This window comes from Carcharhinus amblyrhynchos, chromosome 16 (assembly GCF_965287045.1).
Source record: "Carcharhinus amblyrhynchos chromosome 16, sCarAmb.v2.hapA, whole genome shotgun sequence".
NCBI lineage: Eukaryota > Metazoa > Chordata > Chondrichthyes > Carcharhiniformes > Carcharhinidae > Carcharhinus > Carcharhinus amblyrhynchos.
The window spans coordinates 30,201,668-30,217,584 of NC_137339.1; the positions used below are offsets into that span (position 1 = coordinate 30,201,668).

A 15,917-nucleotide genomic window follows, 5' to 3' on the forward strand; every position below is an offset into this window, starting at 1 on the left:
CCGTGCTGCGTCTGCTCTATCAAACAATTCTCCTCAAGATGCCTCGCTATTTTCTCCTTGATCACGGATTCGAGCATTTTACCTACAACAGACGTTAAACTAACCGGCCTATAATTCCCTGCCTTTTGCCTGCTACCCTTCTTAAACAATGGCATAACATTAGCTGTTTTCCAATCTTCCGACATTTCCCCAGAATCCAGCGAGGTTTAGAAAATAATCATCAAGGCATCCACTATCACCTTCGCCATTTCTTTCAGAACCCTTGGATGCATTCCATCCGGTCCTGGGGACTTGTCCACAATCAGTCCCTCCAGTCTGTCGAGCACTGCCTCTCTAGTAACAATAATGTCATTCAGGCCCTCCATTCCTACCATCTTTCCATCACTAACACCCGGCAAACTATTCACGTCCTCCTCCGTGAAGACCGAAACAAAAAAGTTATTCAAGGCCTCAGCCATTTCCCCATCCCCTACCACTAAGTCCCCCCTCTCATCCTCTAAGGGTCCAACGTTCACCCTAGTCAGCCTCTTCCTTTTTATATTTTTATAATATTTATAATATTTATAGGCTATTTTCTAAATGGGAAAATGCTTCGGAAATCAGAAACGTATAGGAACTTGGGAGTCCTTGTTCAAAATTATCTTAAGGTTAATAAGTTGGTTCAGTCCGGAGTTAGGAAGGCAAATGCAATGTTAGCATTCATGTCGAGAGCGCTAGAATATAAGAGCAGGGATGTACTTCTGAGGCTGTATAAGCCTCTGGTCAGACCACATTTGGAGTAGTTTTGGGCCCCATATCTAATGAAGGATATGTTGGCCTTGGAAAGAGTCCAGAGAAGGTTCACAAGAATGATTCCTAGAATGAAGTGTTTGTCCTTTGAGGAATGGTTGAGGACTCTGAGTCTATACTCATTGGTGTTTAGAAGGATGAGGAGGGATCTTATTGAGACTTACAGGATATGCGAGGCCTGGATAGAGTGGATGTGGAGAGGATGTTTCCACTGGTAGGAAAAACTAGAACCAAAGGGCACAGCCTCAGACTAAAGGGACAATCCTTTAAAACAGAGATGGGGAGGAATTTCTTCAGCCAGAAAGTGGTGAATTTTGGAACTCTTTGCCGCAGAAGGCTGTGGAGGCCAAGTTATTGGGTATCTTTAAGACGGAGATAGGCGGGTTCTTAACTAATAAGGGAATCAGCAGTTATGGGGAATAGGCAGGAAAATGGAGATGAGAAAAATATCAATCATGATTGAATGGCAGATAGACTTGATGGGCCAACTGGCCATATTCTGCTCCTATGTCTGATAGCCTTATGGTCTTAATGTATGCCTGTCTAAGAAGATTGATACCAATGAGTCACCTTCAACTTCTTCACCCAAAGGGTTGTGAATCTATGGAATTCCCTACCCAGTGAAGCACTTGAGGCTATCTCAATGAATGTTTTTAAGGCAAGGCTAGATAAATTTTTGAATAGTAAAGGAATTAAGGGTTACGGTGAGTGGGCAGGTAAGTGGAGCTTACAACATCAAGGGCCAAAGGGCCTGTTTTGTGCTTTACTGTTCTATGTTCTATGATCTTATTAAATGGCGGAGCAGGCTCAAGTGGCCTACTCTTGCTTCTAGTTCTTATGTTCATTGTCTTCATTGATCAGACATTGAAGTGAGTAGGGAAGAGGCTTTTACTTTGGAAAATTAAATGTTAATTTTGTTTATCACACCCAAACCTGATGAAAGGGAAAGAAGTATTCAGGGGTTACAACAAACTTGAATAAAGCTGGAGGAGGATTCAGAAGGTTAAAAAGTGCTAAAGGGGTAAGTCTCTGAGGGGATATTGAAATATAAGTTTGGCATTTAATTGATGGAGGCAGAAGTTCAAAGCATATCATTGGTTACATGAGAGATCTGTTTCTCTCAGAATTGAAATTAGAATTAATCATAATCCAAAAATAACATGAGACATGCAAGGATCTGTCAGCTGCCACTAAATGTCTGCTTAATTTTTTCCTCTTTTAAAATCAATGTTAAAGAAAATGGGATGGGATGGGCAGCTGGTCCAATATCACCCATTTTATAAACCCAAGGTTGAAGGTTTCACCCAGCATTTGCAAATTGAGAATTGCCACACTGATATCCCAAAAAGTAATTCCAGCATTCCAAAGGGAGGCAGGACAGCTAACTTTACCTAAGCTGACACAGAAGGATAAAGTTATTAGAGATCAAGGGATAATAATATTAAATCTACAAACTCAACAGCAACATACTGAATTTAGTTATTGACACACACATGTGAAGACTTGTTTAATGCTGCTTACAGTTTCCTTATACACTTGAGTCCAATCTTGTCTACAACTGGAGTCCCTGCATACAGGTGAGGGGTGGCTTCCTTCTTCCATCCATGACCCACAGGTCTGGACATCAGTTGTAATGTTCTTATCACTGGCCCACTGTTATCACCTTTGGTAGCAAAGATGAAGAATCAAATCAGGGACCTCCCTGGATCTGTTGCTAAATACAAGCCAGACAGTAGAGTTATTTGCTAAACCTTCTGGCTCATGGTCTTGGACTTTCTCTTAGCTTCAAGATATTTTCGGATCTGGTCAAAATTTCTAAAATTTGAAGCACACAGAATCGTCAGAACAGAGACAGAGACCATCATGTCTGCACCGACTCTTTGGATGAGCAACTCACCTAGTGTCTCCTTTCCATAACTCTGCGCATTCTCCCTTTTATAGATAACAGTCCATTTCTCTTTTGAATGTTTCAGTTGAACCTACCTCCACTCCGCTCTAAGGCAGAGCACTCCAGATCCCAACCACCCACTGCATGAAAATGTTTTTCCTCAAATTACTTTTTTTTTACTGATAACTCTAAATCTGGGCCCTCTTGTTCCTGACCATTTCAGCAGTGGGTTCAGTTTCTCCCTATCTACACTGCCCAGACACCCCATGATTTTGAATACACCCATCAGATCCCCAAATGGATGTCCATGTGCTATGTTGATCAAGGTCAATATGCTGAAATAGCCTATCATCAGAGTCATCTTGGATCAATTGTTCTTTTCTACTCAATGAATACATTACCTTAAATAACAAAATAATGTATGGTCCCCAGGATATACATACCGATAATAAGACTATACATACTAGTTCAATCCATTGTTATAGAGGTCTATTATGCCATAGATGACATCTGACAGGGTGCTGCTCTAGATTGAACCCCAGCAACCTGCATGTATTTCAGAACAGTTTTCACTGGTACAACCTCTCATCTGCAAGATATAACCAGAAATGTACATGCAATTTAATTAAATCCTCACGACAACTGAATGTCCCAATCTATAATATACAATACGACCAGCCCATGACAGTAGATGTGTATATATGGTTACAAGTATTCATCACCCTCAAATGTGCATTCTGAGGATACCTTGCAACCCCATCTATTATATATTTAAATATATATAAAAGATACGCACATCTCATGTCTAATACATATTAAAATGATGTGACAGGCTGGAGGTTGCTGGGTCTCTTCCTGTTTCTGGTTTTGGTGCTGATGCTGAGGTTGATGCTTTCCCCCCTCGATTCTCGCCCTCTTCTCCTCTGTCATGGCGTCTCAGCACTCTCCTGCTTCCAACTGCAGCTGGTGGCCGATCTCAACAACAGAAAGCGATGGAAAAATCACCGAAGGCGACCAGGGGAGCACCCCAGCCGCAGAGCAGGCGGGATTTTTATCAGATAAAAACGAAAAAGACGGCGACAGCATCGTCTTGTACCACTGGACTCAGTCGTTCAGCTCTCAGAAGGTAAACACTGCAATTCGCCCTAGGTGACCACAATTACACAACAATAGGGGAACTGCAAGGACTCGCAGCACCTGTAAAAGGCGAGGTTTTGTTATTGCAATATAAACTTTAACAAAAATTGAAGGCTAGAATTTTACCAAGTAGTTTTGAATGCTTCAGCAATGTGCCTTTCCCTTAACAATCTCCAGATTTCGGTTGTTACTCTCATTGTCTCCTGTTTGTTGATTGATTAGGGAATGGTGCGAAATGTTTTTTGTCTCTCTTTTAATTCTCCACTACGAATTCAAAGGGTGAATTTTACCTGAGGAATGTCATTTCATTGTGGAAGGAAATACCGCAGCAACGCCCACAATGTCCCAAAGAAAAACATGGAATAACGTGGACAGCATGTTATCACACACAGTGTGTGTGCTGCCACGGTGTTTCATAATGCAGACATATGTTTATTAATTACTGAAATGATTTGTGTGTGGGGCGGGGGGAGGTTGGATGACTGTGCAAGTCTAAACCGACGTACGGGGTTAAAGTGTCTGTTAAAATGCCACAAATGATGGGAAGACCCCCGTATATCTGCTCGCAATAAAAAAGGCAGTACAAAGCATCTCATTCCGTTTGGGTTTACGTGATATTAGATCCCATGGAGCAAGTTCATGCTGAAACGTCCTTCTATTATTCGACATAAAGTGCAGAAATATCGAACCCCTGCCGTCTTCACATCTGCTGTTTATGAGCCGGCTGAGAGGTTTCTACTTCCTCTTGCCTTGTATTGGTTCGCTCAACACATTTAAATACGTCCCCTGTAGTATTTCGACGTGATATCATAGTGTACCGGCTTTGGTATCCTTGACACTGTAATAAGTGTAAGGAGCAAAAAAAAACCCGCCCATAAGAGCTAGAGAGATGCGGTTTAAAATATTCGAATCAAGAATAGTTTTTGATCAGTATTCGTGTCATTAGGTTAAAGAGGGACTTTCGTTTTCTTCTGAACGCGGTATGAACAAATTGTTAGTAATGGAGTAGAAACGGCAGGCTGCATCTTCTCGTTCAGTTTCGCCAACCTAGACATGGTTCCAGCTACAACGTTGGTAACTCTCTTTGTCTCAAGTCATGTGGTATCTCAAAGAGTATGAGGTTGCAAGTAGGTAAACCCCACTTTCTTAATCAAAATGACAGTATAAATTGGCCATCGTTCTTCTGAACATGATAACGACTTAATCCAATTGAACATCTTTCGGTTTATGAGGTCATCCGAACTCCTTAATCGGATTTCTGATGTGAAATTTACGGCAAAGTATTTTTGGCCATGGTGTTATCCGGCATATACATTAAAAATCTCTTCTGACATATTGGAATTTGACGAAACTTGTAAAAAGAAAAGTCCTACTCTTAGTTTTTTAAAAATTCCTGTCTGTTAAATGCTGCAGTTTCTAAGCTGTTAGAAAGTCCGGATGCAATTTCTAACCAAGATGCTGTATCTTCTGTGATTAAAAAAAATGCTTAAAACTACTATTATGCCAGACTATGGATATTAGGTTCCTGGTAATATTACATCTTTATTGAATCCCTGATCCCTGGAATGAGGGGCTTGTGGTATGAGGAACCGTTGACGACTCTGTCTGTACTGGTTGGAGTTTAGAGGGATGGGGGGTATCTTATTGAAACTTAAAGGATAGTGTGAGGCCTGGATAGAGTGGACATGGAGAGGATGTTTCCACTAGTGGGAAAAAACTAGAACCAGAGGGCATGACCTCAGGCTAAAGGCACGATCCTTTAAAACAGAGATGAGGAGGAATTTGTTCAGCCAGAGAAAGAATACTGGTTTCAGTTATTAAAAATTCAGGTCTTGCAAAAGGATCAAGTAACTGCAAGGATGAAGGATATATTGGCGAAGATGCAGATTGATATAAGAAAATGCTGTTATACAATAAAGACCATAAGAGCATTAGGCATAGGAGCAGAATTAGGCCACTTGGCCCATCGAGTCTGCTCCACCATTCAATCATGGCTGATATTTTTCTCAACCTCATTGCCCTGCAGTCAGTGTCAGCAGTCCAGACCGGAGTGGATGCCATGTCAAAAGAAATCAACTTATCATCAAAGTTGGTGAATGCTTCTTCACATTCCATATCCTGCCATTTACATCATATTGCTTAATTCTGAAAAGCGCTTTCACTTGCCTAGCAATAATATCTGTCAACCATCATTCATACGTCAGATTCATAGCCTCACCATATCCTCATGTACTTAGCACTGCTGCAAGTCACACAGTCCCATCTCACTATTCAACTTACGGGCAGCACAGGTGGCACAGTAGCAAGCACTGCTGCCTCACAGTGCCAGAGACCTGGGTTCGATTCCCAGCTTGCATCATGGTCTGTGTGAAGTTTGCACATTCTCCCCATGACTGCATGGGTTTCCTCTGGATGCTCTGATTTCCTCCCACAGTCCAAAGATGTGTGGGTTAGGTGAATTGGCCATGCTAATTTGGTCCTTAGCACCAGGCGTAGTAGCTAGAATAAATACATGGAGTTGTGGAGATAGGGCCTGGGTGGGATTATGGTCAGTGCAGACTTGATGGGCTGAATGGCCTCCTTCTTCATTGTAGGATTCTATGATGCTAGCTATAGCAAGCACATCACCGAAGCATATTGCACTATACTCACTGATGCACTTTGCATTTTCATACCAGACAAGTGGCCCCTAAGAGACAGAAGCAGCAGTTCACTGGAGTGGGGCAGGCACAGCTGGGTATGCCTATCCAATAAAGAAGACAATGCTGTCCATCATTGGAGTGGCGTCACTAAGGCAGTGTTAAGTGGCAGGAATGAAACCACTGTGGGTGACAAAGATGCCTAATTCTGCTTCACCCTCATCCCGCAATCTATTATCGTTTACTGCCTGCAAGTGATATAACTACGTATCTCTTGATTTCCGTAACCACATTCCCTCCCAATGATCTAGCTCTCCTTTTTGCCACTCCAACTCTGCCATAATGCCTTATGTTATCAGACACACAAAAACTGCTGTCTGGTCAGACAGTGCTGCAGGAGGCTGAAGCCCTTGAGGGACAAGATAATGCTGAAGAAGAAACATTGTCACTTGATCTCACACTCACAGCCATTAATTCTGGTACTGGAATTGCACAAAGCTTAGAGGATGGCTTAAACATTGGACCTGCTTGTGATGAGTTACTAGGCATGAGTAGGCTGTTGCCTGGCCAGAAGGAAATGATAGTGCAGCTACCAGCTCCTGAGAGGACAAGGTCCCGCACAATGAAATACTTGGTGCACTGGCAGACCTGCGAGAAAGCTTGATTTCACTGTCAAGGAGCGTGGAAGGGTCTTGTTCCAATTTGACATAAAATTTTGCTTGCTTCCCAAATACGCAGTGTGCACATAGTGGACATGCAGATACCTACTGCTCAGACTGATCCAGTCTCTGATGACTGAAATTGCAACTTCCATTGCTTTATAACCAGATGCTGCCTTATGTTTGAGAGTTTTAGTGGAGGTTCAGACTATTGACATACAAGCCCAGCTTGGTGCCATGCAGGCTGTCTGCTTCAAACATGGCTGTGGATATTAGTTCGCAAAAAGTTACAGTGTCACAGCAGTCCAGCAACCCATCCTCCAGAAGGTGACTAAAATAACTGTAATACCAGTAGCAGTGACAGTGGAGCACGAATGTGCTGTCTTCACTCAGGAGGATAGCATTTGTATTCTCACCATTAGTCTTGCTACTGCCTTTCAGCCAAGACTGCTGTTGTCCTTGCTGAGATAGTGCTGTCTGAAGCCAGGCCTTCCATGGCCAGAGTTGCACAAAGTCATCTTGCAAGGCCATCTGACGTCTCCCGCACTGAATTTCTGCAGCTTTCCATCAGCCATGCTGAACGCAGTGGGTTAGCACTACATAGGAGTACCCGAGGATTGACAATGGCATTCACACAATGGACAACACGGATTTGCATAGGGTGATTGGTTGAGTCTTATATGGAATGTTGGAAAACACTGTTAGCTAGTAGTTGTTTTATTCTATTTTAGGATTGTGAAAAAGAGTGTGTTGGTCCATAAGAGGTAAGATGTGAGATGTGCTAGTTGCCTCCTCCCTCCTTCCTTTTCCTCCTGTGACTGCTCATCTTCCTGAAGTGCTCACCATAATCCCTCGTGGCAAAAAGGGCTGTGTCCTCATGATGACCAAATTGTAAAGAATGCAGCAGACTATCACTGGCTGGGACATCCAATGTGGCAAGTACTAGAGGGCATTTCACAAACTGTTGAGGCAGTGGAATCATTACTTCAGTATCCAAATTATCTGCTCAGTGACATTCCTTGCAGCAGCATGGCTCTCATATGAACGCTGACCATGTGCAGTTGACTTACGGAAGAGAATCGTTAGGCAGGCATTGTTGCCTAGCAACCACACTCTGGTATGGCTCAGTTGACTGATGCAGAATGAATGCATCGTGACTGCTGTCAGGACAGCAAGTAGTCATAACATGTTATGCTTGGTGTGGTTACATACCATTTTCATGAATGGCAATCTTTGTGGGTTTGGTACATCTCACCTTTAAGGTCTGGTGCCTGAAAAGTCATGTGCATACTGTCAGTGGTGTTCTACACCATTAGAATGCTATCCTGGCAAAGGCATATGTGCACTCCTGCTGTTCAGGTAGAAGCAATGACGTCCTCTCACCCGGCATACAGAGCCTCCATCAGTTCTCTGCAGCAGCAATGAATAGCATGTGGGGAGATGTTAACTATGTCGAATGTTCCAGCCTGGAAGGATCTGAGAGTAAAGAATTTCAGGGCCCTGGTGACCTTCATCAGCACTCACGAAGTCATCTCAGTCCTACTCTGAAGCCACAGGTCTGATTTGAAGAGACAACAGAGTTTTCTGGCTATCTCTTTTGTGAGTCACAGATGCTGAACATACTGCTTTTAACTTAGGTAGAGATAGAAGAATCATTTCCCGATGTGCCTGTGTGGAAGAAGCCTCCTCCTGAGGCCCTTTTGCTATGAAACTGGCATTATAGTACCACAACCAGCAATGTTATGTACTCAAATTCTGCACTCCACTGCAGGAATAGGAAAATGTCAAAAGACCATAAAACTTATGCCTTTTGATATCAACCCCAGTCACTGCTTAACTTTTTCTCACTCCCTTCTCTTGCATACATATAATGGCAGACAATGCTTTAGGGAAAAGCACTGTTTGTTCATAAATAATTTCAAAAATGTAATAGACCTAAATTTAGCTGCATTAAATTTACGATCATTTCATTAATAAATGCCATACTATGAAAGGTAAAATACTAAAGCGTATATATACTTTTAAAAAACGGGGTGCAATTTTCTGCTCCCATTAGCAGCAGACATTGCAGAGGCTGAGACAGGAAATTTGGATTTAAGGGAAAAGTCAGTTTTCCACCTTCAGAAAATCAGTCTGGAATTCTCCTCTGTCAAGTTTGGTGGCAGATTAAAGGTGGCATGACTTTCCCACTGATCCATGTCCGGAACCACATTCACAATCATTTGTATCTCATAAAGGCTGATTAAAAGCCCAACTCGCTGGAATCAAATTAAGTGCCCCGCCAGCAGATAATTACAACAGCCTGTTTCACCACTGTACATGGTGTGCACTTGGTGAGCTTCACTTCATGAATGGCCTGCAGGAATGTAAATGCTGCTTTTGCCTACTTTTAAGAGAGTCACAATTCGAGTTTGTGTATCACAGGCAACTCCAAGGCTGGACAGGAGAGACAAGCTGACGAGGGCAGGTGGGGAGTTGTGCATGGAAAGTGCATGGGTGGGGTATGTGGAGCAGGACGGGAGGCTTATGTCCCAGGAAGATGGGGGTGAATTGGATTGTAACTCTAGCTTCAAATATAGACTACCCTAGATCAGGAGCACTCTCTCAACAATCACCTTCACCTGAGTTCAAGGCAACAACTTCACACAGACACTTACTTTAGGTCTGAGAAAGTGAACCGCATCTCCCCCAAGGAAGGTGACTATTAAGAAATATTACCTTTTCCCAGATAGCTTGTGAAATAATTTGTTGGCCAAGTTATAACTAGTCAGAAATTATAAGGGTTCGGGAGTCTAATTTCAAAAGTTCTTTCTTCCCACTTTCAGAAAATACAAGAGAGGTGGGTTTGTATACTGCATGCAGAAGAGATGTTATAGTTTGTTAATTTATTTAGAAGTTTATTACAGAACTAATTTAACAGGCAACACACTTTAAAGCAGATAAATACACTGCAATGTTAATGACTGTAAAAACTAAAAAAACATAGTCTTACTTCTCCTACAAAATCCAATAAAGCATTAAACAAATCCACAGCTAATATCAATTTAAGAATATCTATCTGTATTCAAAGTAATGTTTTACACGAAGCCCTGAGAGAATCAGTTGCCGGGCAGTTGGATACAAAAGTTGTCCGCTTTACGCTATCTAACCCCACAACAACTGGAGAAATATTGTGGAGGTTCTCTCAGTACCTTTCTACAATATTTCTGAAAGGAAACTGAAATAGTTATGCCTTTTTTAACCTGATTACATCATTCTTTAGAAGCAATGGGTGCAACCTCTTCCTCTTAGATGAGCCCTTATTATTTACTATGATTTAATTGTTAAAATGGTTTTATTACCCACGCAGTGAGCCTGATATCTGGTCATCATGTTCTTAAATATGTCCTTAATATCTTTCCTGTTTATCTACAATTGGTTTTATTTTTTGTAGAAGTGATTTTTCAAATTCTGCCTTATATTTGATTAATATGATTAATCAATGATTAATCAGTGAGTTACTCACTGCAGAATTTTCAGCCTCTCACCTGCTCTTGGAGTTACAGTTTCTATACGGCTGATCCAGTTCAGTTTCTGATAACTTCCAGGATGTTGACAGTGGGAAATTCAATGATGGTAATGCCACTGAATATTAGTAAAAATAGTTACATTCTGTTTTCATTCATTTCAGTTTCTGGTCAGTGGTGACCTCCAGGATGTGCGAATCCTGGAGAAGGCCCATCACTGGGTTGCTAAGTGCCTTGTTGGCATTTAATACTGTCAGTCTTCCACAGTGGAGGTGATGCAGGGCTCTCATTAGCTTTCCAACTGCAAGTCACATTCCTGCCACTGGAATTAAATTCCCCCCATAGTCACTATTGTAATGTTGGCAAAAACAACAGTGAATTCACACATAGCAATATCTCAATAAAATTGGCCATATATTTCGTTTTGTGGTGATGTTTAAGAGTTAAATGTTGACCAGCATACTGAGAAAAATCCCCTGCTGTTCTTCAGATAATGATGGGGGATCTTTTAGGTCCAATTGAAAGAGTAAACAAGACTTCGGTTTGATGTCTTGCTAATAAACGGCACCTCCCAACCCTGTGTCACTCCCTCTTCTCATGTGTTTGTTTGTTTGTTGAAGTCTCTTTCAGAAGCTTGATCCTATGACCTTCTGATTCACAGGGAAGAGTGTTATCACTGAGCCAACAATGGCATAGCTTACAATATACACTGAAGCACTGAACACCACCCACCTCTCTTCTCTCAATACTCTTAGTTCTAGTTTGATTGTGGTCTGAACCACCCCACCTCTATTTTCTAAAGATGGTTAGTTCAGTTTAGGTGTGGTCTCACTACTACACTCGGAAGCTTTAAATGACTTGGGTAGATTTAAAGGCCAACTTTTTAATACGGGCGTAAGGTTGACTCACAAAACCAACCAGTATCTGACATGACGTTATTCCTTGCACATAAGGAGAGGAGCGAATGGGGGCAATTTTCATCCAATGGCCAGTTGTTCCTTGTCTAAAAGACAGCTGGCTAGCAGTTGAAACTCTTTTTGATCCTCATTCACCTGTTGTTGATTCAGGGAAGGACCTTAACCGCCCATTGTTAAGGATTTTCAGGTTGTTCCTCAGACATTAAAAGCCCATCTGTAAATAAGCAAGCGACATGTCTGTTTCAGATGTAGGGCTGTTTAAATATTTAAATTATAAGCCCTACAATGATTGTAAAATCCTGTTTTCAATTCACAAGTTCAAATGGGAAGAGAGTGTGGCATAGCCTGTCATTTGTGCTGTGCAATAAGTGGTTAAACAGATCATAGATTAGGCCCAGGAATTTTTTGTGTGGGGGAGCCAAGAGAAATAGCCAGGTATACATTCTTGAACTATATTGGGGGAATGACCAACATAGATGCTTTATGACTTTCCTGAATTTTCATGGAAGCTATTACAAAAAGACACTCCTTTTCATATGCTTTCTGAAACCACTTGTTGAGTATTATTAATGACCTGTAAGTATTTCACATTCAGTCTGCTGTCCAACAATTCCATGGGAAATAATAGGCAATTTTGAGGGGAGGTTCAAAAAGAAACTTAACATGAATAATCTCTCCAAAAATTTATTCCAAAAGTGTTAAATAGAAGAGTAGTAAATACAGAAAGTTTGTAAATAAAACTGGAATACTAAAATAGTCTTGTAAATATTACAGTAACAAAGAAACATATACACAGAGCTTTCAACTATGACAGGAGTATAAAAATCTATTGATATTTATGGAAAGGAATATCGAAGTGAGTGGATTACAGGTGACAAATCCAATATTCTACATGCAGCATGCTCTGACTAAAATTCCACCAATGAAGGCTGATTTCCTTAAGAGCTCCACTGCACATCAAACATCCGGTGTGCTCAATTAATCAGCTTTAAAAACAGAAAGGAGAGTCCCAGTGGGAAAAAAATAACAACAAATTATGCCATCTGCTCACCTAAACAGTTTTGGTTGAGAGCTTGAACTTGAGAATGGCATCAAATGTGTCCAACCAATCTAGGACATGAAAGAAAGCCCAGAAGACTAGATTTAGGCACGAGTTTAGGCTTGTACCTATTTTGAAACTCTTGTGTACCCATTCTGTGCCAGCGCAACTGAGGTTCAGGAAATCTGTCGTACACGCTCGTGGAGGTCTTGTGGTGCAGTGGTAAGGTCTTGATCTTTAAATCAGAAGCAGGGGATTCAATTCCCATTTCAGGACATAAGGGCCATGGAGGTTCAGAATGTGATTATCAACCTGTATATCCTTCCAGAAAGTTTGGTGACAGGTGGTGAGAGTTTCCTAGTCAGCAGTACTTCAGTAGCAATGGCAAACTACTGCAGCACTTTGCCAGCCATAATCGTGGACCGATACAATGGAAGCCCACAGTCAACAATATCCTCTTACATGTATCTGCAGAATGTCTTCAAATCTGAGAATTTGCCTGGAAGGATGGCTACACTATCCATAGTAATGCATTACTACACAAGGACTTCAAAAAGCACATGCATCTTACTGGTCATTGATGACTTACTATTCTTCAATGAGAGAATAGTCATACCAAGAAAATTTTCTTAAACTTTTTTTTCTCAAGGTGGCGTTGAAGCGAGGTGATTTCTTGCAAGCTGTGCCCAGCATACTTCTAATTCTATCTTTTACTCTCATTCTATGAGTCTAAGACTTCATTCTAATTCTTTAAAACACTGTAACAAATGGACCTACCTCGCACTAAGTTAATCTTTCTCTACATCCTAGCTATGACTGTAACACTACATTCTGCACTCTCCTTTCCTCCCCTGTGAACGGTACACTTTGTCTGTATCGCACACAAGAAACAAGACTTTTCATTGTATACTAATATATGTGACAATAATAAGTCAAATCAAATATTATATTTTCTTTTTAATTTCTTGTTAAATTGCTTCTACATTGATTATAACTTGCTCTCCTGTCTTTTCTAAATCTAGTAAGAAGTTTGACAACACCAGGTTTAAGTCCAACCGATTTATTTGATAGTAAACTCACAAGCTTTCGAGGTTTACCTCTTCGTCAGGTGAACGAAGAGTTCTGGCCTCAGACAAAGCATATAAAGCACAGACAGTTTACAGATTACTGATTGTGCTTTGTACATATATATATGTATGCTTTATATATATGATTGTGACTGTCTGTGCTTTATGAGGCCAGAACTCTTCATTCACCTGACGAAGAGGTAAACCTCGAAAGCTTTTGAGTTTACTATCAAATAAATCGGTTGGACTTAAACCTGGTGTTGTCAGACTTCTTACTGTGTTTACCCCAGTCCAACACCGGCATCTCCACATCATTTTCTAAATCTCCCTGTGCTAATGTTCAGCTCGACAGTTACTTCATATTTATTAATGTCCTTTCGTCTTGGCGTTTTAGGATTAAATTCATCCTAGACTGTTGAGAGGAATTTCTGTCTTACGGTCTTAAATTAGGTTAGTTTGAGGCCAAAGCTTTTTGTAACCTAGCTTTAAATTGGCAGTTGCACTCAAGTTAGCAGTTAGGTGGCATGTGGGAAATTGAAAAATCATACTGGTGTAGACAAAGATGCTTTTCTGAGGTTTGAACTCAGATATGTTGTCAGGATGATATAGAGAGAGTTTTGGGTGAAAAACACAAATGCTGGGGCAGCACTGTGGCACAGTGATTAGCACTGCTGCCTCACAGTGCCTGGGATCCGGGATCAATTCCTAGTTTAGGTCATTGTTTATGCAGAGTCTGCTCATTCTCCCGGTGTCTGCATAGCTTTGCTCTGGGTCCTCTGGTTTTTTCCCACTGCCCAAAACTCGTGCTGGTTAAGTGCATTGGCCATGTTAAATTCTCCCTCACTGTGACCCAAACAGGCACCAGAGTGCGGTGATTAGGGGATTTTCACAGTAACTTCATTGAAGTGCTAATGTAAGCCTACTTGTGACACTAATAAATAAATTTTAAACTTTAAAGCTGTTTTGAATGCAGAATGTGTCCACAATCTGACAATCACATGCGTAGGAAGTATGACGTTCTGTGGTTGTCCTAGGCTCTACTTGAAGCAAGTGTAGATCTAAATACGTATTCAGTCCTCTTTACAAGATTAGACTGCATTTGGCCAAAGCATGCATTGCACACGTCCTAGTTAGTCTTCTAAATCTGTGGCGTATCCAAAATAAGTCTTTAAAGGGATCATGGAAGAGCACTGCCAACAATATTAGTAACCTTATGGAATATAGAGCCATAAGAAGGTGGAATAACCAATACAATTTTATGAATCTTAAAAAAAAATAGTGTGACGTAGGAAAATAGCCACTCCATTCCTTAGATGATGAGGCATGGTCACAAATCTCTTTATTTACAGAGCACTGTGATACAGTATATTTTTATTTAGGTTTTACTTCTACAGATTTGGAGTGTCTCAGAAATGACTCTCACATGAATTATGCTAGTTAAAGACCTTCCTGTGGCGCACACACTAACAGGATAAAGAGATAATTTGAAGATAACCCAACCGGAACCTTTTAGTTTAATTATATAGGTGCAAATATTGCTTCTTATCATCTTAAAGGACAATTGTCTCACATTAAAAGATGTTAGAAATGAGGATGACAACTTAAAATATGATTTTCTTTTCCCCGAGCTGCCACCTGAAGAAATTGTATTATATATTTCACTGTGAAACACGATTAAGAATCTATTTCTGACATTGGTGATCATTTATTCTAATCACTGACATGGTAATAAGCATTTAAGAGCAGAAGCTGTACCCACAGAGAGGCAGTAGGCCTGTGGGTCAAACCAAATCTTTCATGAACAGCACATCTTCTAAAATGCCAGCAAACAAAAGCACTTCTAAAGTGTAGTCATAGTGAAATAGAAGAAACAGAGCAGCCAGTTTAGGCAGAGTAAGCTCCCACAAACAGCAATGTAATTCAACCCACATAATGTTTGAGTGTTATTGATTGAGAAAGAAACATTGGCCAGGACAAGGGAGATAACTTCCCTGCTCTTCTTTCAAGGAGTGTCTTTTGTCCACCTCAAAGGATATTGGTTTAATATTTCATCTTCAGTACCTCCAACAGTCTAGCATTCCTTCAGTTATGAACTAGAATGTTGGCCTTGATTTTCTGCTCAGGTCCTGGAGTAAGACTTGAACCAAAAACCTTGTGACTTAGAAGCAAGCATTCTCCCAGCTGACACCAGGAGGGGAATTTTCCCATCCCGCCCGCCACAGGAATCGTAGCGGGCAGGGGGCAGACCATGCAAAGGCCCATTGACCTCGGGTAAG

The 15,917-nt window shown here is 41.1% G+C and overlaps 1 protein-coding gene across 2 annotated transcripts in view; it reads left to right on the forward strand.

The window, feature by feature from the left end:
* Positions 1-3,605: 3,605 nt before the first annotated feature.
* gdap1l1 (ganglioside induced differentiation associated protein 1-like 1) overlaps positions 3,606-15,917 on the forward strand; it is a 62,071-nt gene continuing 49,759 nt past the window's right edge. Inside the window, exon 1 of one of the 2 annotated variants that reach the window (XM_080204424.1) lies at positions 3,606-3,803. In XM_080204424.1, the coding sequence (XP_080060550.1) occupies positions 3,606-3,803 (198 nt within the window). Of the gene's footprint in view, positions 3,804-4,737; positions 4,942-15,917 lie in introns of those variants that run through there. The other variant, XM_080204425.1, reaches the window with a different exon arrangement.